Source organism: Egretta garzetta, unplaced genomic scaffold (assembly GCF_000687185.1).
Source record: "Egretta garzetta isolate BGI_Z169 unplaced genomic scaffold, ASM68718v1 scaffold213, whole genome shotgun sequence".
NCBI lineage: Eukaryota > Metazoa > Chordata > Aves > Pelecaniformes > Ardeidae > Egretta > Egretta garzetta.
The window spans coordinates 1414363-1437508 of NW_009259242.1; the positions used below are offsets into that span (position 1 = coordinate 1414363).

Sequence of the window (23146 nt, forward strand, 5' to 3'; positions counted from 1 at the left end):
GACATTATTTGTAGAGCATCCTTGAATCTGCTTACAACCACTGATTTGCTGTGGTTTATAAATGAGAGCAGAGTCAAGCTCTGCATGAATTAAAGCTAGGTGAAGACAAGAGACAGGACTCAAACCTGGGGTCTTGGCACCTTGACTTTTTACTAAGTGATTCCTCTGCAGGATATCACACTCATGATGCTCAGGCCGGCTGAAGGAGAGTGCAGGACAAGTGCAAGGGAGGCTAATTGATCTAAAAGGTCTGAGATTACTTGGATAACATAGGCAAAAGCCTCAGAATATAGAGGAGCTAGAAGAGTAAGGCTGTGTGCTGTTGCTCCAGCATGATCTGGGAGGGTTAAATTGCCCAGATTCCAGGCAGATGTCTTGCCCTAGTCTGTTCACTCAGGCTTTGCACTGCAGCCTGCCTTTTGCCCTATTATGCTTTGCATTTTAGGGGCTGGAAAACAAGCTTACCAAAATACAAGGAAGAATACTTTGGAATGTACAGTGAGTTTAAGAGCTTTTGGAATTAGATCAGCTGTTGCTTTTGAACCTGCTCTGTGATATGATGAAATCTCCTAGGGAATTACTCAGGAAGCTTTGCTTTCATCTGTTTAATCTTCTGGAAAACCCTGATGATTACAAACAACAGTCATCCATTTGTCTTCATAATACCATGCTACGACTATAACATAACTGTGTTACTACAATTGTATGTCCTGGCAACACTTCAAATGTATTTTTTAAGTATTTTTTTTCTTGTAGACCATTCTTTCTAAACAATTCTGAGTGGATTAAGTAATTGTGTGATGCTTCATTAAGAAAGGAACCCAACTTTTCAGTAAAATGCTTACCAGATATTTTCTTTCTGAAATTTGGTTGAAATGTATTTTACTAGACAAGACAGAGGTGAGATAAAAAAGTTCTAACTGTAATTTGATTCACAAGCAGAGTGCATAGTTTTATTGCATTTAACAAAGAGAAGGATCTCTGATTCCACAGGGCATTTAAAATGTTCAGATTGTAATTATCTGTGAGACTATACAAAAGCAGGCTTGAGAGCCAAGCCACAGACTGAGAAGTTCAGGTAGGGAATTTAAGATGTTACAATTTCAGCTCTTGAGCCTGACTTTGTAATCCAAAATATACCACCCAGTAATATGATTGTCATGCCATTAGCTTCTTCATGAGATACAGAATTTTCTTTTGAAAGACATCCCACCTGGAGGTGAGGTAATACAGAATTTATCATGGTCTCAAGCTATCAAGGTGTCTGGCCACTGCTTACACCTTTAACTTCTGCTTGGAGTTATGTCTCCATGCACATTGCCCTAGTGTCAGTTGTCTGCACTGCTAAAAATGTGCAGCTTTAAATTGAGTTTGAATTTGTCTGGAAGTCTTCAGCTATTTGATGTATTTTCATATGGTTACACAGTTGGTGAAAACTCTAAACCCCATTTTATGCCCTCCACTAGGATTTCAGTGGGATCTAGCTCATCTTGCGCTAATTTTCTTCCTTATTCAGGGTCACCCTAAATTATATTTAGCTGTTCCACAGGCTGTCTGATTTGTGAGCCTAAGATCTCCGATAATTTTGCACTGAGATAATTCTATCTACTTCACATCTGCCCCACTTGAGGAGAGGCACCCGCTTGTCTAGTGATAGGACAAAGAATTCCAGATGATCTTCCTCCTCAGAGAAACGGCACAGCATAACAGACATTCCTCTAGAGCAGAGACCCCAGATGCACACAAGCAGCCTGAGTATGCAACTTTGTTCTCATTCTTCCACAACCGACTTATGTTGCTTTTAAGTATCTGTTGTATTTAAGCGAACTGCAAAGAAACATTTATATTTCCTACCTGAGAAGAGAAAAACGGCTCATGTTGCACATATACCTTCGTAGTTAATTACCTACTTCAGTCCAGGTTTGAATGCTTCTGATCCAAATCTAATCACTGGAAATTCTCTAATCTCGGCCACTATTTCTTCGCTCCTGAGCTTCTATTAAAAGAACTCACAATTCTATTGCTGTATCATTTATTAATATAAACTTATTCTATGGTTACTGATGCTTTTCTATAAAGGTTACTCTATGTTATTTATTAGTTAATTAAATAACAGACAAAGTTCCATTTCCTGTAGATCCAAATTATCCTCTAATCTCAGCTTCATGTTCTTTGGCTTCTAGACACACTATACTGTAAAACAAAAACAAATAGCAATGTAGGAGAGTTTACAGTCTCCATCTAGTTTTACATTATTTCTTTTGGTATTGGCTTCTGCAAAGCTGTGGACTAAACCCAAACCACTGAATAGCCCAGTAAGATATATTTCACTTGTAATGTGCCCTCTTATTTTAATGCTGCAGTCTCTGGGTGTTTCATACAGAATTATGCTGCTTTGCCTTCAGCAATTTCCTCCTCCATTCCCTCCATCCTTAATATAGAAGAAAATAAAAATTGCATAATTAGAATTAAATCTATATTCATAAATTGGTCTTAACCTTGGAAGAAGGAAACAGTAAGACAGGAGTTTTCATGTAGCATTTGGTTTACATTACTGTGATATACTGGAAAAAAGTTCACAGTAAAATAAAAATTATCTGAGGAGATATGGATAGAAAGACAAATTATTTTTTTCTAAAAGGAAAAGAAAACCAAGATCACTTGCATCAAAGGAGCAGTCATGGCTTTGGATGAGTCTGTTAAAACTAAACTGAACAGCACATTGGAGAATATGCGACGGAGAACAAGTTTGCACTGGAAAGACAATGGATTTGATGATCTAATAAGTCTCATACATCTGAATTGTATGATTTCACCCCCAATAGAACCTTGTTCTCTTTGTTCCTGCTGTTCAGCAGAGTGGTAATTATTGCTAACAATGTGTCTTCTTTCTGTGGTTTTCAATGTGAAAATTATGGTGCAAATTTATTCATCATTTTAAAATATGTTGAGCACTTCCACAGATGGGGTTTTGACAAGCGCAAATTTAGATGTTCTTTAAATGTTCAAACTTAGAACCCACTAGGGAGACACAGATAGACAACTCCTATTTTGCATTGGAGGTATGTGGGAAATACGTTACTCTGAAAACACCTAAGCAGACCGATTAGCAGCTTTCAGCAAATAGTTCTTCACAAGTCATTTTTTTTCTCCACTGGAGAAGGGTGTCCCTCAAAATGTTTCACACTTCAGTCTGGATGGGTATCCATGCTTCATTCAAATTAACAGTCAGATCCTGGAAAACTGGGATGTAGTTTCACAGTTACATTTTTCTTTTTGTCATTCTTTTCAGATCACAGTAAATATCTGAAGAACTAACTCTTTTTTTAAATTAAATGTTTCTGCTGTTCCTCTTACAACAGCATTAAACACGAAGGACATCGCAAAACACAATGCAAAAAAACCTCACTTTTAAGCTCCCATTCCTTTTAAATGCCATATGTGGACAACAACAACTGATAATGCATTCTACATTATACAATCCTGCATGTTCCTGACCGCCATCTATTGGCATACCCTCTAAAATATGCTTACAGGTGTACAGGTGGACACAGCTGTTTCACAGCTTGTGAGTTTCAGTTCCCACTGGATGATTTTTCTTTGGGTTACAAGGAAACACAGGCCATGCATGAGAGAAGAAAAGACATCGTCACATTCATGAAAGTGAAAAATAATACAATGTATAAAAATTTAACCACATTTTTTAGAACATTGGGCAAATATTTTAATTTATACAATTCTTCTATTGAGAGAGCTGGTCCAGAGATCCTTGCAGGCACACAGCAGGTCTCAGCTTTGACAAGAAGCGAACAAATAAGTTAAACACCTCTTCCTTGGATTCCAGATTACTATGGAGCAAATGTAACTGTTGAAGCTCTGAAGCAATGCAGGTGACTGAAAATTGTTGTGATGGGGGAAAAAAAATCCAAGCAAAAGCACATGCACTTAATGTGATAGAGAGAAAGATGAGGGTCAATCTACTTGTTTCCTTAAAGCTTTTACTTAGATTAGACTGGTGATGCTGTCATGTTACTGACTGCCGGGGCACCAATTATTCAGTTCTTAGAAGCTTAAGGTATATATGGACAGAAACTGAGGAATTACAATACCCTAAAATGTTGACTAACGGTTCGACTGTCATCTTGGGGTTTTGAGACCACTTGCAAAATTCTTATCCATTTGGAACATTAAGAATACGTGGTACTGGTTCAAGCTGTACTTTGCCTAGGAGCAAAACATTTTTCCAAGTCTGAGTTTGCTGCAAGTGAGGAAATTGTTTGCTGTTGCATATCACTAAGATAATGAAAATATAAGCACAAGGTTGTATTTGAGCATGTTTTTAAATATTCTTTTTAAAGGAATATAGTGGGCACTGACTGAAATGTAGTATTGTGATTCAAGAGAGAAAGTTTCTTTATGAGGTACTAACTGAAATTTAAGTGCTGGCTTTGGTTTTCTTTTTATTTTGCATTTTAGAAAGTTCTAAATTACAGAATGCTGGTCGCAAGCAATCTGTTTCCAGAAGCCTGAAGCACCTTTTCCATTCATCGAACAAGTTTGTGAAGACTCTGAAACGGTTTGTCATTCATTTTATCTCCCAAACATTCTCAGTTTTAGCTAGCAGCTGTTGCTTTTATGTAATAGTGAAAAGCACCTTAGAAATAAAAGATTCCAGTACCAGTGAAACAGCAATCAATCAGAATGAACCCGATAAAATCACATACATGTAAGCCTGGTGCAGCAGAAAGGAAAATAATGCTATTTGAATTGTAACAGAGTGAAATATTCTGTGCAAACACAAAGTGCAGTTACTGAGGTATTTTGGAAGTACTGACTCTGTTGCTGCTCAGTAATGAAACTACGGTATTGATTTCATTCCCAATATGAAATGCAGGGCTCAGATAACATGTTTTAATAGTCCACTGGCAACAGGCAACACATCCAGAATTCTCTAACATCTTTAGCTAGGTTTGCAACCCAGCGTGACCCAAACAACCCTCAGCCTTGATAATTTGTTTTAGCAAACAGAAGTTGCTTATGCTGGATTATTTCTTCTTTCATTGCCAGGAGTGTTCAGTTTTCTTTTTTTGCTTTGTATTTTGATAAGGGTTTGATTCTTTCAGAAGAGCTCTCCAGAGTCTTTAAGTTCCCTAAGGCACCTACTTAACGTATGTAACTAATTGCAAGGGTAAATACTGAAAGGAATGATCTCTATAAACAGTTTTGCAGATATGCTGGCCAAATTACACTCAATTACACTAATGTAAATCCATAATAACCCACCTGATTTCAATTGAGTTTCTTCAGATTTACTCTGAAGCAAACGAGGGCAGAACTAAGCCCATTTATAATAAAAAGTTTTGGTCAAATTTCTGATTTCTAAAGGGCATAAAGCCTCCATTGCTTACTGTTTACTCTGGCAAAATTCTTACTAGAACTATGTCAGTGGCTTGCACAGATTCATAATTTCTTAGATTCCTGTAGTCTTACATCATCTAAAATGATAAGCTTCCCAAGTATTTTTCAGAATTCACTGGCTGAAGTTGCATGATCTATGTAACACAGAAGTTAAGACCAGATGATTCAATTTGTCTTCTCAGAACTTACTATCAATGATTTTTTGACTAAACTTTGGCATGGATATGAACAGACATGAAAGGTGTTTGACAATGTTTCCTTTTTTCTTTAGGGGACTCTACTTATCTGTTATATTTTTTTACAAAGACAATTTATTAGTAACCAATGAAGATCAAATCCCAATTGTGGAAATTGATGACTCTCACAGTAGTTCAGTTATGCAGGATTTCCTGTGGTTCACAAAGGTAATGGGAGCCAAATTTCATATATTGCTTCTACAAATTTGTTGTTAACAGTGCACAGGCCTTAGCTTATCATTCTGAATATCTGAAATGACATTATTAAAAAGCTAAATGATGTTTTTACCTTTCACCCATGTTAAAATGTGATTTTCACAAACCATTTATATGGGTTAAATTCTGACTAGGTTGCTGACAGTGGCACAATTAGCTCTTTTAAATGTATAATCCTACATAAATGATTGCTACTTGGGTACATAAAGGCTTCATGAACACTTAGAGGAAGAGCCTAAAGAAATAACTAGAAGTTTTAGAGTTGGTATTATGGTTATGCCATCATTTAAGATATCTTCACACTTATTTTTTTATACCCCAAAGAACAGTAAATCAGTTTTACACAACAGTCCAAAAAGCAATTGAAATAGGTGCATGCTGTTTACAGAACTTCTGTGTCTGATTGAATACCTGTTTCATGTTTATCTAGGCAACTCATTGCCAGCCACAGAAACTCAAAATGAGCACTGTCTACAGATTTTTCCAAGTCCAAAATGCTTTTAGTTTCATTTCTGCTTTTGTAAATGCTGAGAACAAAAACTGATTGAACTGGATATATTTTTGCAGTTGTCTTGCATGTGGGATGATATCAGATGGCTAAGGCAGAATATGTCTATATCCGTGTCCTCATCAACAGCACTTCAAGCCAGGCAAAAGATGCTTTCAGCAGCAGCGCAGCTACAGGTTTGTTGCATTGCATATTTCTAGCTATTAGCTTAGTGAGATTCCGATCTCTAAGGGATAGTACTGCCAGCTGTCCTATGGTTCACCACTCCCCACTGGCCTGTTCTTTGGAGCAGCGTTATCATCTACAATGAAATGAGCTACTGAGCCTCTCTTGCCAGCTGGAAGGAAGGAGTTACATTAAAAGTAAAGAGTAGGAAACAGAAAGGAAAGAAACAATTGTGGCAGACAAAGAAACAAACAGATATGAACCAGTAAATAATGACCACAGATAAGCCTCTGGGTTTGCAGATTGGGAATTCAAGAGTTATAATCCTAATATTTGCTGCTCAAAAGCCTCTTAGAAGGCCTATTCATTATTAATATATTAATGAAGCATTTAAACTCTGGGTAAGATTTAGCACTCCCTTGTGCTATATGGGAACCTGCAGCAGTAGGTAGCTTCTGTCCCCGACAGCGAGGACAAGAAGACTGCTGAAGTTGCCAGAATAGCACTCTTTAGTCACCCATGGCTTACAGATTGATCAAGTACAGCTTCTAGGGCAGAACTACACTGTTTGACAAACAAGGTAGCTATGCTGTTGTGGATTGTCAGCGGGGAAATAAAAATGAATCTTTCATTAAGTTCATAATTGAGCCACCAAATTTTTTGACGTGAAATACACCTTTGTGCAGAAAGCCAGTCAGAGATCTATTTAGAACCTTAAAAACAGAGACCAGGAGAGATTAAGTGATGCCTAGATCTTGTGCTGACCCCTCAGCACAGAGGTAGGGACAACAGCACTACATGCACTATTCATATCATGATGTTAAGGCACAGCAGTGACTCTTAGGATGGTTCCATTCCAACCTATGCTGCAGACACAACCTGAGCGGTACTGAACTTCTGTGTCTTGGTCCACTGTTTGTTATGCAAATAGTAATTACACTTTCTCCAGCAGAAAATGTTGACATTTATTGTAAAGCTTTTGAAGAATGGGTTTAATGATAACATGAAATCTCTAGCTGGAAGGCAGACACTTTCAGAAAATATTTACTTTTGTGGGAAAATACATTTTCAAAAAGATGTGTGCATGCTTCTCACAGAAAAAGTATATCCAGTCCTCACCTTCTCCTACCTTTCACAGAATCACAGAATGGCATTGTTTGAATGAAGTCACCAAAGCTTCCCAGAAAAAAATCTATGGTACAGCCACAGAATTAATGGAGATCTTCATATTGCTTGCCTCATGTATTAGCCACACAGCCATCCCTCTTCTTATTGCCAGTCAATGCAATAAGCTGGCTTTTATAGCAGCTATGAGAGCCAGATACTTTGTGGCCATTATTAAGAAAATCCACGTGGGGTTTGTTTTACATCTTTTGGCAAAGCACGCTGTACAGGAGACTAGCCTTCCTGGGCAACCACCTGTCTTGACTGATTTCCCCAAAGTATCCCGAAATATATGGAATGCCAGTCTGCTGTACCTTTATTGGAGGACCACCTGTGTTAAGCAGCAGCTGCTTGTCAATCCTTTGAGCTGTCACTAGAGAAGGTTTTAACTATATCTGCTGAGTGTTCCCTCTGGTGTGGTTAGCTCAGCTTAGGTAGCACGTATTCCTTTGGTTAGCTTTGTTTCATTCCCTCTGTGCAGATTGCCTTTAACAGAGCGTTGCTAGTATGCATGGACTGCACTTCAGGATAACCAAGATTCCTAGTACATTGTGTTATTATTTGCTACCAGAGATGTTAAGAGCAGAGCTATAGCAAATGTGTCCATGTGGTATATTGCTCTGTTGAATTTCTGGCAAATTTATTGTCCTTAACGTTTGTTCTTTTAGCTTGGTCCCCTATGAACACAAGGATTGTCACTGATCTGCCAACCTCTAACGGTGTGTGGCCTAATGAGATCCACCAATGGAAGGATCTCAATAAATTTTATACGGTTGAATACATTTTATTGAGGCAGTTAATAGACTGACTCCACAGGAATTTAGGACAGAATGGAAAAGATCAGTGACAACACAACTGCTAAGGGACTAGATCAGTAGATTCAGAGACAACAGAGACAGTAATTTTGCTTGTTGTTACCACTAGACAACTAAAGCAAACAAAACGCAAGTGGCGGGGTGCCAAGCTAAGCATACACAAAACTTTTTTAGCATATGAATTAGTCACGTATTCATATTAGTAGGTACCCCCATTCTCTGTGCTGGAATGCCACACAGAATATAAACTCAGTGACAGTAAAGAAGTTTGTTTTCACCTAGGCACATTCATATATTACGGTGATTATTATGACAACTAGATGGGTAACACTTACCTGCAATGATTTGTCCCACCTGTGGACACATGGATTAATACAAAATGTGTACTCAGAACCCTCCATGTTTATCAGTTATGGAGGCTAACCTCAAAAGTTGGAACAGTTAAAAAAAGAAGAGGGGAGGTGCTATACAAACATCACCAGCATGCCCTGGCGAGGGACACATACAGCTGAAATAGCGAAGTTATGTGCCACATGAAGGGCAGTTGCTGTGCTGACTACCTAGACTTTATAAACAATTTAATAATACAGTTTATAAGTAAATATTGCCAGCTAAGTACAGATAAATAAATTCATGATAATCTATCCATTTACTATGTCATTAAGTTAATGTACAGCACTTCCCTGAACACACAATGTACCACATTGTGAATTGAAGTTTTCATTTTAAACTACCCCCATCCCTACCCAGCTTACTGTAGATCTCTTGCAAAGTCGCAAAGTAATGAGCATATTTTAAATGTTAGGCATTTTTCTTTAAGACATCTGGGAATCTCTTCAGTGGCTGGTCACTGGATTGAGTGTGTTTGCACCTATAAGCAGATGCCTTACTGTGTGAGGAAAGGGATTTTGACCAAAATATGTATTTTATGTGGAGGCTTTTAAAATTACTTTTCTTTAATCCTCACATATTTTCCTGGAGAGCTTTGCCCCAGTAGTTTGTTAGTTTCTGCTGGTTTTGTCTAGCACATTCTTGGTATCTGAAGTAAAAGGAAAAGGGTCCCCATCTCTTCAAATTCCTCTGTGTTCCTTCACAAACACACCGCACAGTTCAGCTCCAGAATTATTTACATTCAACACAGATATGAGTGCCTCTTGCTTTTGTTGCTGAAAATAATCTGAATAATTTTTAAATGAACAGAAAATTGAGATTATAGTTGATGACCCTAACAGCAAACATTTGAAGCATCCAATATGAATGATTTGGGGGCAGAAGAAGAATTTTGTATCATCTCTGACATTTGGTTATGGGGAGGTTAAGATAAGCACCTAGCTCTTCAGTAAGTTCAAATCAGAAGGGCTTCACTGATACCAAAGGAATCACCACTAGACCAAGACTGAGTGATTTTGAAAACTGTATCCTTTATCTTTACATGACTGGGCAAAAATAGGAGGTTCTGTCCAAATAAGTGAATTACTTTGAGGTGTTTCCTTTTACAATGGCATTGGGTCATAATAGTCTTTCTGATGTTCTCCATTAAATGTTGGACCAAACACTGCTGGGCCAAATACATCCATAATTCAACCCACAAACACAACGTAGGGAAAACCTTTCCTTTTGTCAATGAATGATATGACTGTAGGGCAAGGGTTTGAGAAACATTGTGTGTATAGTTTTTATTGAAGTCAATAGGACTGATGACAGTGAGCACAAAGTTAAGTTTCAAAAAATACCACTCTCCTGATAGGCAATAAATAACTTTCATTTTATAATTTGCTTGTTTTCTAGAATTTGCTGGGAACTCACAACTTGGGCAGAGTCTTTTATGAGCCGATCAAGGATCGACATGGCAATATGCTGATAGTTACTATAAGAGAAGTAGAGAGTCTTTATTCATTTTTTAATGGCAAATGGATGCAGGTATCCAAACTACAAAGCCAGAGGAAATCCCTTTCAACTCCAGAGGAGCCAACAGCATTAGACATCCTGCTTATAACAATCCAGGTAGCGCTTTGCTTCTCTTACTGTATGTTATTTGCTTTTGTAAAGCCTGTGCCAGAGCCCTGATTTTTGGAAGAGTCTTGTAGAATTTTAGGCCTTAATCCAGTGGCCAATAAAATTAATGGCAAGGCTCCCATTGAAAGCAAAGACTTATATTACTTCCAGTGAGTCTGGGATCAGATCCTTAATATGTAAAATATCCATGAGATTCTAAAGAAATTATTTCAAAGTCCTAGCAGAGAATAGTACAATTTCTATCAGTTTCGGGAAACCATGCTATAGAATTCTGTAGCAAGGGATATAACAACCTCTAAAATTCTCTGGGATGTTCTTAAGCACCTATACAGACACAATTTCTACACTCCATAAGATTTTTTCCATCCAACCTTGAACACTAAATCTAGGTTTAAAACTTTACTGTTATACTTAATAAACTTGTTCTGTGGGGTTCAGAGTTCCTTGGAGCCCGGTATAGTTGCTAAAGAATTCTTTACTGACCATAACCCTCCTTTAATTTCTGCATAACATGCCTCTAGACTTCACAATTTGAAAAATACCAAAGTAAGGATTGATCTTAGAAGTTACTTTGCATAGTCAGTTCAGTTAACATCTTTGAGAGCCATAGCTTTTCAGCCCTTCAAGAATCAGGTTATCTGTCAACTCATATCAAACACAGATAGTTCACATAAAGATTAATACATAAGATTAATGCGTGTTTTCTGTAGGTAACAGCAACCTATTTCTCACAAAATGTCAGCAGACAATCTCTCTAAAACTCAGTTGCATGGTTACCCAAAATACTGCAAGACAAATCATTGTCTTAGTCCCTTCTTTAGTAACCTCAACTAGATGACGACTGCTGTGGTTAATTTTTGAATTAGAGGCACTTTCTTGGGCAGAGACTGTACTTTTCGTACCGGAAACTGACAGGCAATCAAAATATACATTACCAGGTTTTAGAAACATTAAAAAATTTCCAAAAGACAATAAAACTTACCTGATCTATGTTAGACTTAATGCATTAAAATGTGTTAAAGGTGTAGAAAAATGTCAATCTGGGCAAAAGTTTTATATTAGGAAACCCAAAATACAGGCCTGATCAGATTTCCACAGAGATCCTAGTGGAAAAAATGTTCCCCTAATGGTTTACACATTCCTATCTAATGCCCACCCTTTCTTGTATTACTTGTTTAATCATCGAATGGGTATTTTGTCCGTGAAGTGCTTGTGAAAATGAGGGTCTAATTGCATTGGTCAGAGCCAAGCATAGCACTGGCAGATAATTTGATGGTTCCAAGAGTAAAGGCATAAGGCCAGGTGTCTTAATCCTCACCCATTTCAGAAGCACACATTTCTCAGGATGGCAGCAGCCATCATTTTTAGGGTAGTTTTGGAGGACTGCTATACATAGCCTTAAAAACGTCTCCTGGCTTCAGCAAATACACCATCATTATTAATGCCTTCTAAGCTCTATTTGTTGATAAAGGTATTTGCTTAGAATACACAGCCATTAATAAAACTTTGCAAAACAGCACTTGGTGACAGCACTGGTGTATGCAGCCCCGATGATGGCTTTTTCCCAATGCTGCCCTGCTCCATCTGTGTAGCTACGCACCAGACGTGAACCAGGGAACTGCTCTGGCAGAAAAATGACTGCTCCTATTCCTGAGTTGTTTTTCAGCTGAATCAGTTCCCTGACCCAGCTCACTGCTGAAATGCTCGGACAGGAGTGCAGAGGTGGGTGTTATTTAAGCTACTTTAAATACTACAGTTGTAGAAGATTGAAACCTCAGGGTTTTAGAGCCAATTCCTGCATGATGTGGAAAGCATAGAGAACCTGTGTATAGCTTTAAATAAGAAGTTGTCCAAGTGCATCCAAACTACCAGAGATTATTTATATGCTTAAGCATGTGCTTAAATGCTTTGCGAATTGGGAACACTCTTGAAACAAAAAGACGGCTGTAAAAACATTTGTTGCTTTTTGATCCCAAACTCTTCCGCTTATGTGGAAAAAAAATGAGATTTTAATGTAGGACTGTTTCTCTTAAAACAGGACATACTTTCCTATCACAAACGAAGTCAGCAACGCCTCCCTCCTGGCTTGTATCTGGGTTACCTTAAACTCTGCAGTTCTGTGGATCAAATCAAAGTGCTTGTGTTGCAGAAGTTGCCTAATGTCCTGTGTCATGTCAAAATCCGAGACAACAGCAATGTCTCCAAGTAAGTGAATATATACATATCTACTCACACATATATAGAGAGAGTGTTTACATTTGAAACAACTGATCAAGTTTAAATGCGAAGGCAATTTTGCCATTGCAGAATTGTACCTGCCAGCAAAGTTTGGCTCAGGTGTGTACCATCCCAGAGATCAGTGCTGCACTAAACAGGTGCACCTCTGTGTTTCCAGCAGTCTGAAGGCCTATCCAGAACACATTCATATGAGCCCATTGGTTTCTAAGGATAGTAGTCTGTGGTCACCCAAATTCTGCACAGTGGTAATGATCTTCCACATATCTGTTAGGAAGATCATAGTCCACAGCCCTGACTCAGCCTTCAGTGAATTCAGTGTCACCCTTTCTATTGATTTTCACTGACCATGGGGTGCTGGTGATTTTTCTGTGTGTTCTCCTGTGTAATATCTGGTTTCTCACTCTAATCCACAGATGGATTACATACAGCAATTGAAAACACATATTCAGACAAATGCTATCAGCCATTGAACTGCTGTGCTCTGGGAAATCCATTTCCCCCTTTGTCATTGCTTCCCTTATCTATCGGGCAAGTGCACTTATTTGCACTTCCTAGTCCTTGCCTAGTGGGCAATACATTTTATTGCCTTTTTTCTGGAGTTTATAATCTCATGTCATTTCAGCAACCAGCTGATAATTTTGCATGAGGAAAGAGGAACTGGATATCTACATGGATAACAAGGATATCCGGAATGTAGTAGTTAATACTAACAAAATTTTGGAAGGAATATGAAGCCTAATGCTTCAGGGTTTATAACAATCTCTGACTCTTGAAGTTTAAGATCAGATCCTTATTTAGGAGCAAATTGTACCACATCTATTACTCATCTTGTAGTGGGGTTTCCTGTACTTTTTTTTTCTTGAATGTTTGGTGCTGGCTGCTTTTCAAGACTGAATACTGGGCAGGGTGAATTAAGGATTTGATCCAGAAAGATGATTCCCATGTATATCAGGTCTAGAATGGATATATGTTGAGCAAACCTGGAAGTTCTTTGGCTCCAGTGAGTGCAAAAGAGTCTGTCACAGAAATTACACTTCCTGCTGTTGTCACTGTTGTCATTTTCAATGCATGCTTTTTTAAATATTGTGGTAGATAGGGAATGAAGTATGTGGGGGGAAAAAAAAAAAACAAGCAAACCCTGGAGTGAGAAGCCTTAGTGAAGTATTTCAAAGGCAGTTGGACTTTCAGAGGTTTGCAAGGAATGTTTAGCCTGATGGACATGTGCTAGAAAAATTAAACTTTTCAAAGTAAGATTTTTTACCACAAACAATCAGGATTGCACAAGTTTAGAATGTTTTGCTATATGAGGATTAAACTATCAACAGATCCCAAATGCACATACACTGAATTCCTGCTTGTGCACTGAACTTTTGTTATATTTCTAATTTTAACTTGACTCAACATACAGAGATGAGTGGGAATGGATCCAAACACTTTCTGGCTCAGAATCTGTGGAAAGTATGGATCATACTTCAGACTGCCCTACTCAATTGTTCTTGTATGAGCTCCAGATGGCAGTGAAAGCTCTCCTTAAACAGATCAATCTACCTCTGCATCAGGTATTTTCCTCTGTGGTATTTATCGCCTTTTTAAACACTGATTCTTAAGAACACAACAAAAAGCTACAAACTGTGTAACTTGCAAGTAGGGATTAAATGTTACGGTCATAAGAAAAGCAAATCAGAGAAGTTTTGTAGTCATTTATTCTAAGGGGGGGGGACACATCTACAATAAAACAGTTATTTTCCTGGATATTTGAACATACAAGGATAAGAGACGAATTTTCAATTAGCTCCTATTTTTGCGTCTACTAGGATATTTGTGCAACTTCAGGCAGGTGCAAATAAGCACTTTTGCACAAAATTAATAGTCGCAAGCACCTTTACCCATCTGGCAAGGAAAAGTAGGTATTTTTCCAGGCAAGCAGGGCAACTTACTGCGTAATAGTGAGGGTGTATGAAAGGCCTGCTGAAGACACAGTGTTTTGCTATTCTTTTACACACAGATAAACGTTGCACTTCTAAAACACATAGTTCCAGACCTCCAGATTGCTGTGGGTGAGGAGAGGTATCTGGCTTCTGGCTTTACATTTAGGTACAAGAAATGCGTATATGAATAAATAAAGAAGTCAGGGAGGATAATCTATGATGTGAAAGATCCATGAAAAAATAAGCTAAGGAGTTTGTTTCTTGTTTACATGAATTCCATTTTATTTTGGTCTACAAGGGTAAAGAGGGCTTAAAGTAGAAGTAAATCATCTTTATATTCACTTGAACGTCTGTTTGTGCAGCTAGAAAGATGTGGCCTTAAAATAAATGAATCTGGTTCTACACTTCTTGATTTTGAAAGGTTTAGGCTTTGCTTTTAAAAAGGAATCCATCAGTGCTGCACCTTCTAGCCTGGGAAGAGCCAAGTAAGACTCAAGTAAATCCAAAATTAAGACAGATGGTGTGCTGCCTTGTGGTCAGTCACTCTAATTCAATAGGGTCTCTATGCTAGTGTATTTTCTTGGAGGTTATAGCTTTTGTGCATCTTTTTCTTTTTTTTTTTTTTTTTTTTGAGCTAGGGACTAAAATATTTAAATTGCTGTGCAGTATGTTCCTTGGGCTGCAGTTCAGCCAAGCATTTAAGCTCACCTATTGTGCGGATAGACATAAACATAACCTTGCAGTTAAAGACAGTTGTAAATGTTTTGATGACTCAGGACCAAACTTCTATGTTAATGAATTGAATTTTTAATTCCAAAGAAATATTTATGTATTTTTATTATTCGTGTGGTAAACAGAATCACGGACAGTGGCACTGGTGCATACCCAGGGTAAAATGCAGTGCCGCACACAGCAGCTCTATAGCAGCCTCAGGCCAGCTCCTGTGTGTGCCATTTTCTCTTGCTGCAGCACTTGTTAAATCTTTTCGGTGCTGTGTTGAGGGAGAGCTGCATATTTCTCTTAACCAACCCTAAATTGAATCTTAAAGGTTTTTAATTGAATCCATTTTCATGTTTTCACATAATTATGCAATCATAATCTTGAAAAGCACATGGCATGTGATCATTTTCTGCCTAATAAGAAACATAAATGTTGTTTTCAGGGGGGTTGTGCCTGTGTGTGTTGTTTTAATGTGGAACATTGCAGCTTTAAATCTTTATTTTATGTAGTGACATGAACCCACATTTAGCCCCCCCCCCCAAATATTTATGTTTTATAAAAATTCCAAGCTTGATGTTGTGCAAATTTTCTTTAATGTTTTATATCATTTGGGGTGTTGTTTATATAAGTGCCATGTTGTAATTCTCTCCTATTTCTTCCCCCGCGCGTGTCCCTCTACAGGCTAAGCACTTCCGTCTGTATACACAGGAGGTGTTGGAACTGGGTCACAATGTCTCCTTTCTTCTCCTGCTCCCCGCCTCAGACGACGTCTGCACTGCCCCAGGACAGAATAATCCTTACACCCCACACTCAGGATTTCTTAACCTCCCTCTTCAGATGTTTGAACTTGGTATAGTAGCTTGCTTCACCTAGAAATATTAACCCAGTCTCCTTATAATAAAATCACAAAGTTGTATCTGTTTTCCCCCTTGTCCCAGTGGAGAGTCAATAAATCACATGATGGCTTTGGCAACAACACTACCTATAACTGTGTACAAGTTATAGAGGGAGCAGAGCGGTTAAAGCATATACTGTAGCAATCGTTATTGAAATGCAAAGCATAGAGCAAAGCCCACAGTTATCCAGTATGTGTCTATAAGCTTATTTGGAAGACGATGTTCTTTAAAAAACAGAACCAAAAAATTACACACAACATAGCAAGGCTGGAGTGTGAAAGACGATGCAAATAAAAAAAAAAAAAATCCCTCTAAATTGTCACAAGAATAATCACCAGTTTTGTAGGGGAGAATTTTTGCAGTTCCTGACTGCAGACAGTCCTGCTCAAGATTTGACTCCCTCACAACGTTGTGAAAGGTCTGAGTGGAGTTTCCCACATGAAGGTCATCTTTTTCCTTCTAATTCACAGAAAAGTGCAGGAAAAGCCTTTTATTGTGAAAAATGCCAAAGCACTGGACTTTAATCTATTTCTTTAGGGAGCAAACCTGTGCTGTAGCAGATTCAGCCCTCTTGTTCCACTGCATTGCTGACTGGGTAAGAATTCCCCAAAACAGAGTTTTCCAGCTGTCTTACAGAAAGCATAAGATGCTTTAGCTTCAAGGTCCTCTATTTCTCATTTCTTCTTTGGTCCACAAAGAGAAAGGTTCCACATAAAAGCAGCTCATAAAGACTTAACAGTTCTTTTTAGAAAGTGTATTGTAAGTATGGAGACTGCTGAGCTTTACACATTAGCCTGCTCTGTTTCCTTCTGGCCTGTAAAACTGGATATCTTTCTTTCCTCTGCCTTGGAGAAGAGAGAAAGATATGAGCCAAAACTGATGGTCAGTACACAAGAAGCGACTACAGAATAGGTCTCTAGCAGTAACTGTGTCCTCAGTGGTATCTCTCGCAGGTGATTATGCGACACCGTTACCAGCACCATCCTATCTCCTATATATATCATTGCTAAGTGCCATTAGAGTCACTAATGTAGGAGCTGGTAGATGTATTAGATATATTAGATGTTGATGGAGGGTCTTACTGAGACTACATTTCCGCAGTCACAATAGATCAATGACCTACCATCATCCAGCAACACAAACTTCATTTGGATCAGGCAGGAATATGCAATTGTGTTTATGCCACATCAGCCAGAGCACAGAAACTGGTGCCAGTGACAACTTTAGGTTTTTATGCCGGTTGCAGGAGGACAGATAACAGCTGAGCTGCCATAAAATTATGAGTGGCACAGACAGACAATAAATGAGCCGGTGTAGTCTGCAAAGGAAAAGTTAGCCCTTCAAGAGAAAACTAACATAATTGAACTAGAAGAGTTAGTTCAGTGCTTCGGGTCATATGGCCATGGCTATAGTGCCCTAAAGCCTGACTTACTGGCTTCTTGACACACAACCCTGAAGTCTACAGTTAGACTCTGTGTATCGAGCATAAGATTTCTCCATATGAGAGGCGACTGCGGTATTCACTGTGCAAATTAACACATGAAGCATATGTGAAATTAATCTCTGCACTAGTGGTTTTGCAGGTTATGTGGCACACAGGCCGGGGGCAGGAGTCATTCTCACTTGTGCAACATAGATTGCAATGGGCTGACAAAGCAATAGACACTGAACAGGATGATGTGGTGCAGATAAACATGCAACAGAGTAATCGCTCAAAAGGCATTCTGGGTGCAGACCTCTGTTTAGCAAAGTTGCTGCATTGGGAAAGCAGTTCAAGGTGGACAAAACAGTATGGAAAGCTGAATTTTACTTTTGAGTATTTTTTTTAAGTAAGCAAGCATCTGGCCAAAGGCAGATGACATTTCTATATGACTTATTATATATGTATCCCTGATGTTCTATAAAGTGACTGTGATTCACATCTCAAATATTAGAAGCTTCCATTCCCCATTAGCTGGTGGCTACCAACTATATAATTGCATAACCACAAAAGACTATGTTGAAGTAACATTTGTTAAAGTAACATTAAAGGGTCTGACTTAAAACCACAAAGGCTAGAAACTTCAGCACTGAAGCTGAAACCGCGGCTGTAATTCACTCAAGAGTCCACCACATATGGCATATATACTGTAAGACCACACACTATTCAGACTAGATCCCTGCAATATCTAGGCATCATTGGGAAACCAGAAGGTAGAATTCTTCCTTTCACTCTTTTTTGTGGCATTTCTGTGTTCAGATTAGGCCTTTATTGTTACGCTAATGATGTTTCTGTGATTGGATTTCTTACTTTGAGTAATTCTTCTCAGTTATTCTTATCATGGTGTTTTCAAGGGATAAGTAGATACGTGACACTTTTCGTTTCTGTTTTAATATTTATGATAAGAATAATATATGCAATTTACACTGAGACACCCTGAAAAATATCATGCCACAATCCAGAAAGGTAGCCGTAGTAAGGCAACTGGCACTCGCTGCTATAACAAGATCATGCTGTATGCTTGCATTTATTGAAGCACCAATGAATGGGGAAGTATTTCTGAAACCTGTTCTCCCTCAGCAAGTTTTGGTATGTCTGTACTACAGTCTGCAGAGGTAACTGGTAAACTTTGCCTGAGCAATTGCAGGTTCTGGAAGAAGGCAGCTTTAGGAGGCCAGATAAATAAACATTTGTGAAGCTCCATGGCGCTGCAGTGTCCCTGTCGCTGTTATCTAGTTACCTCTTTCACAGGTAGCTCACTTTGGTGCTACTCTGAAGTCAAATTGCACAAAGCAAGAGGTCATTTCTGAACTTTGTGTTACCGTTCTGCATGAGAGCTCAGAGGGTGATGTGTGATAACACCGAAGAGTTCTAATTGTTTCACACAAACTGTGATACCACTGAAATGCTTTTACTGCTAAGTCATTTACATTTAACTTACTGATTTGTTAGCCTAGCCCAAAAGAAAGTTATCATTCCTCAAAATGAAACTTTCCTTCTGAAACACTCAATTAAAAAAATAAAAGATGAGTTCTGTTTTACAGTCATGTCACTACTTTCTTGATAAAAGAAGTGATGAGCTATAAAAGCCTCAGAAACAGCCTTTCTGATTAAAGCTATCAAGGGCAAAATAGCCTCTGGAGCTGCATACTAAGGACCTGATTATCCCTTCACTTAGATATAAATTAGAAATGACGCTTTTGAAATCAGTGAAGTTACAGAGTAAATCCAGTGTAAAGGAGAGGAGAATTAGAGCCTGTGTTATTTATTTCTAGCTTAAAGTAACCCATCCAGAGAGTTAGTAATTGTATTTAATAAAATTTGTGTTCTGAAACCTAAGGATTTCATATTTCATAACCAGAATATAACAGTGTTTCCTTTGCACTTGGTCTTTTCACAGTTCATTTTTGCTGTTACAAGGAAAAATTTATAAGCCTGTATTGCCGCCTTTCTGCTGTCATAGAGCTGGACTCTCTGAAAACCCAGCAATCCCTAAGGGAAGCAATTTCAGACAGTGAAGTCGCTGCAGCCAAACAAAGACACCAGCAAGTTATAGACTACATACAGGTAATAGTCTGTTTCTGACTATTCCAAGGAGATTTTAAGGTGGCTTTCTTAAAAATTGCATAGGGCTGTAATTTGAAATCTAAATGGAGAATTATTCACAGACATCATAAAAAGAGCAGTTGTATCAAAAGTGCAATTCTGTTTTTATGAAATTCAAACCCAGAACATGATTTCCTTAGTTGTTGCTTTTATACAAGGATTTTTATGGGTAAAATCAAATGACAGTTATACTAGACTGTTATAAAGAAATGTGTCAGTCTGCTTGTAAAACTCACTCCCATCTAATGTGAGGTAAGTTGGTACCATGCTTGGGCATTCGTTTGTGTAATAGTTTTTCTCTGTCTTTGTGAACTGAGGACATTTTTCACTATGATAAATTGCCAATTAAAAAAAAAATAAAATGAAAATTCAGACTAGGTTGTGGAGACAATATTCATCAACAATATCACAGTGAAGAAAGCAGCTCCGCATTTAAGATGGCAGGCTAGCCCTAAAAGTATCTGTAAGTCTGTCCAGCACCATGCAGTAAAACTGCTTCAGTCCCCCAATGAAGAAGGATCACAAGTGTTATCACACTTGTCTATCTTGCTTATTTTCTGTCTCTCACACTGATTTTCCTATACTATTCCCAGATCAGGACTTTATCTACTCAGCTTAGAGATCTTCAAACTACACCCCACTGTGCAGCATAGCAAGGCCTGCCCTTTTGCAAACCATTTGGGCAATTGGTTATTCATAGATAAAACTCATGACCTTTGCAGAGTGCCTCTATGGACATGGTTGATCTGTCTTTCTCCAAGTGAGGTGCAGATAAGTTTACAGCTCTATATTCTTAATATTTAAGCGACCTTCTGTTGGAATAGGGGCCAAGACAACCTTTATCCCATTGATAATATGTTTGGCCCTCCATCATTATGAACAAGATGATAATATTTCTGTTCCTCTTTGCTCTGAATTCAGATTCCCTTTTGCCTTGTCCACTTCGGAGTTTTTGGCAACCTGCAGGGCAGCAGAGAGGAATGTTCCATTGTACTTTCACCAATCAGTCATCTCCTTCCTTCTCATCTTCCCCTTCTCACGCTCAGAAAATCTAGCTTTTTCCCAGCATGCAGGAGCATTTGGAAAATTTTTATCCTTCACATCAAAAATAAGTATATGTATATTAATATGCATGCACAGTATAGACAGTTCTGTGTTCCTCTTCTCCAAAGTGTTTGAGTCACATATATACGCTGGGAAAATATGGGAGAGCATTTTATACTTCAGTGTTTTGTGCTGAATTATTGTGACAGTGTATTAGCCTTGTTAGGTTTCCTCTCAAATGAAAACCAGCTGTATTCCACCTATTGGCAAAAATATCTCAGCCCACCACATACCGCAATCTTCAGTGGTGACCACAAAACCGCAAGAGCATTTGTGTGATCCTAGATCTAAGACAGTGTTGAAGTCACTACACAAACCAAACATTGTAAAGAGCAAGGGAGTCTATATAAATGCAGTTCTGAAAAGGAGTCAGAGGGCAACTGAAAAGTAAAAATAAAAAAAAAAACAACCCGGCAGATAAGGTACTTGGAGTCTTTACCAGAACATTACACAGCAAGAAAAGAAATCTACAGACACTGAAACTCTGAAACTAAAACTGAAGCTGTAATTTATATAGCATAATGCTTCAAACGTTCCTAAATTGTAAAAGAACCACAGTTCATTAAAATGACTGGTCCATTATCCCAGGAGACACTGCAGAATGGCATCACAGAGAAAAACGACAGGATTTGCATTTTACTAAACTGCATGCAGTATGATTTTTGTTTGGTGTTGAGGAAGGATCACAGAAAGGAAATATAAATTCTCTAAAATCAAATAGGTGAGACGTTTGCTAACTGGCATTCTCTTCATGGAGCTACACTGAAGTCCTGAAATGATGTAGGATTATGAATTAATCTCTCAACCATTTACTATTCTTATCAGTGTATATTCTTAGCTCAAATTAACTCAGTGGCAAGGCTTGCACTGACATCATTGGAGTCGGGATTTCACCTTTACATAAAAATGGCCATACTAGGTCAAAACAAAATTCATGTACCCAGCTATCCTGTCTCTAACATGGCTCATCAAGAACTACCCTAGCTAATCTGGCAACTGCAGTATCCTGTTGTAATAAATTTCACACTTTGAATGTGCATTTTGTGAAGAAGTATCTCTAGCTAAGAGTATTTGCTGGAGAACTCATTTTAGAATGTATCAGTCTGCAGTCTCCTTTTCACTGGTCCCTCTGTTGCTTCCCTATTTAATACTACTCAGTTCACAAAGTACCACCCACTTTCATCTATCCATTTACTGACCCAGGGCTCTCATTCTGCATTCTTGCAGAATGTAGCTTGTGTAACTGCAGTTTCCCTTAAACACTGCAATATTAATATGAAGGCTCACTTCTTTAAATGAAGAGTCTTCTGTAGGAAAAGAAGTACAAGGGAAGCTCTAGAAAGGATATTGCAGCGGAAGGATATTATACTCACAGCTACTGTCATTTGCTGGTTGCAGCAACATTTGCTCAGTCATCAAAGGTCTTGAATTGCTTGAAGATATTAAAAGTGTTCCATTATCAAAAGACTCTCAAGGCCCACATTAAACAGCATCTTTCCTCTCTGCATAGATACTTAAAGCTATACCCTGCTATTGATTTAGGCACTTGTCTCTTATTGCCATCAACAGGCATGTGTTAGAACTGTCTTAGTGTAGATTTATACTAGTAAAATGCATGCAGACCAAAATTATGATAAGGGAAAAAACCTGCAGTTTGGCTCATAGCTGTGCTTCAACCCTCCATTTGTATATACTCTTCCACATGTATGTATATTCTTCTTCAGTTAAAAACTAGGCTTGATCTGAGCACTCTGCTTTTGAACATAATCCTGGGTTTGCAAGGATGCTCAAGAAGTCTTGCTTTCATTCCAGTACAGAATGAAACCACTTTCAAGTGTGCTACAAAATTGACAATTTTCTTATTCCATCAAAAGACAATTTTCATCTTCTTTCCATATCAGAGTTTAGGCCTGGATTCACCCCTAACTACAGGTTCTTAACTGAGGCACCTAATCTGAGAATCTGGTGGCCCCAAGCAGCCTCTGCAGTGGTGGAGGAGAATAAGCACCTAACCAAAGGCAATTCAGACCACCTAAATCTGAAGTGTCCTGTCAGGGGATCCTGCTTCTCTCTGTTGGCAGTGACTACACACCTACTTGGGCACTTGAAGAAAATACACACTTCGGTAAAATTAAT

The 23146-nt window shown here is 38.3% G+C and overlaps 1 protein-coding gene across 2 annotated transcripts in view; it reads left to right on the plus strand.

The window, feature by feature from the left end:
- ANKFN1 (ankyrin repeat and fibronectin type III domain containing 1) overlaps positions 1–23146 on the plus strand; it is a 68046-nt gene that overhangs the window by 41712 nt on the left and 3188 nt on the right. Inside the window, exons 8-15 of one of the 2 annotated variants that reach the window (XM_035891634.1) lie at positions 4477–4576; positions 5690–5822; positions 6438–6554; positions 10311–10526; positions 12577–12743; positions 14185–14335; positions 16106–16274; positions 19701–19867. In XM_035891634.1, coding sequence (XP_035747527.1) covers positions 4477–4576; positions 5690–5822; positions 6438–6554; positions 10311–10526; positions 12577–12743; positions 14185–14335; positions 16106–16274; positions 19701–19867 — 1220 coding nt within the window. Of the gene's footprint in view, positions 1–4476; positions 4577–5689; positions 5823–6437; positions 6555–10310; positions 10527–12576; positions 12744–14184; positions 14336–16105; positions 16298–19700; positions 19868–23146 lie in introns of those variants that run through there. The other variant, XM_035891635.1, reaches the window with a different exon arrangement.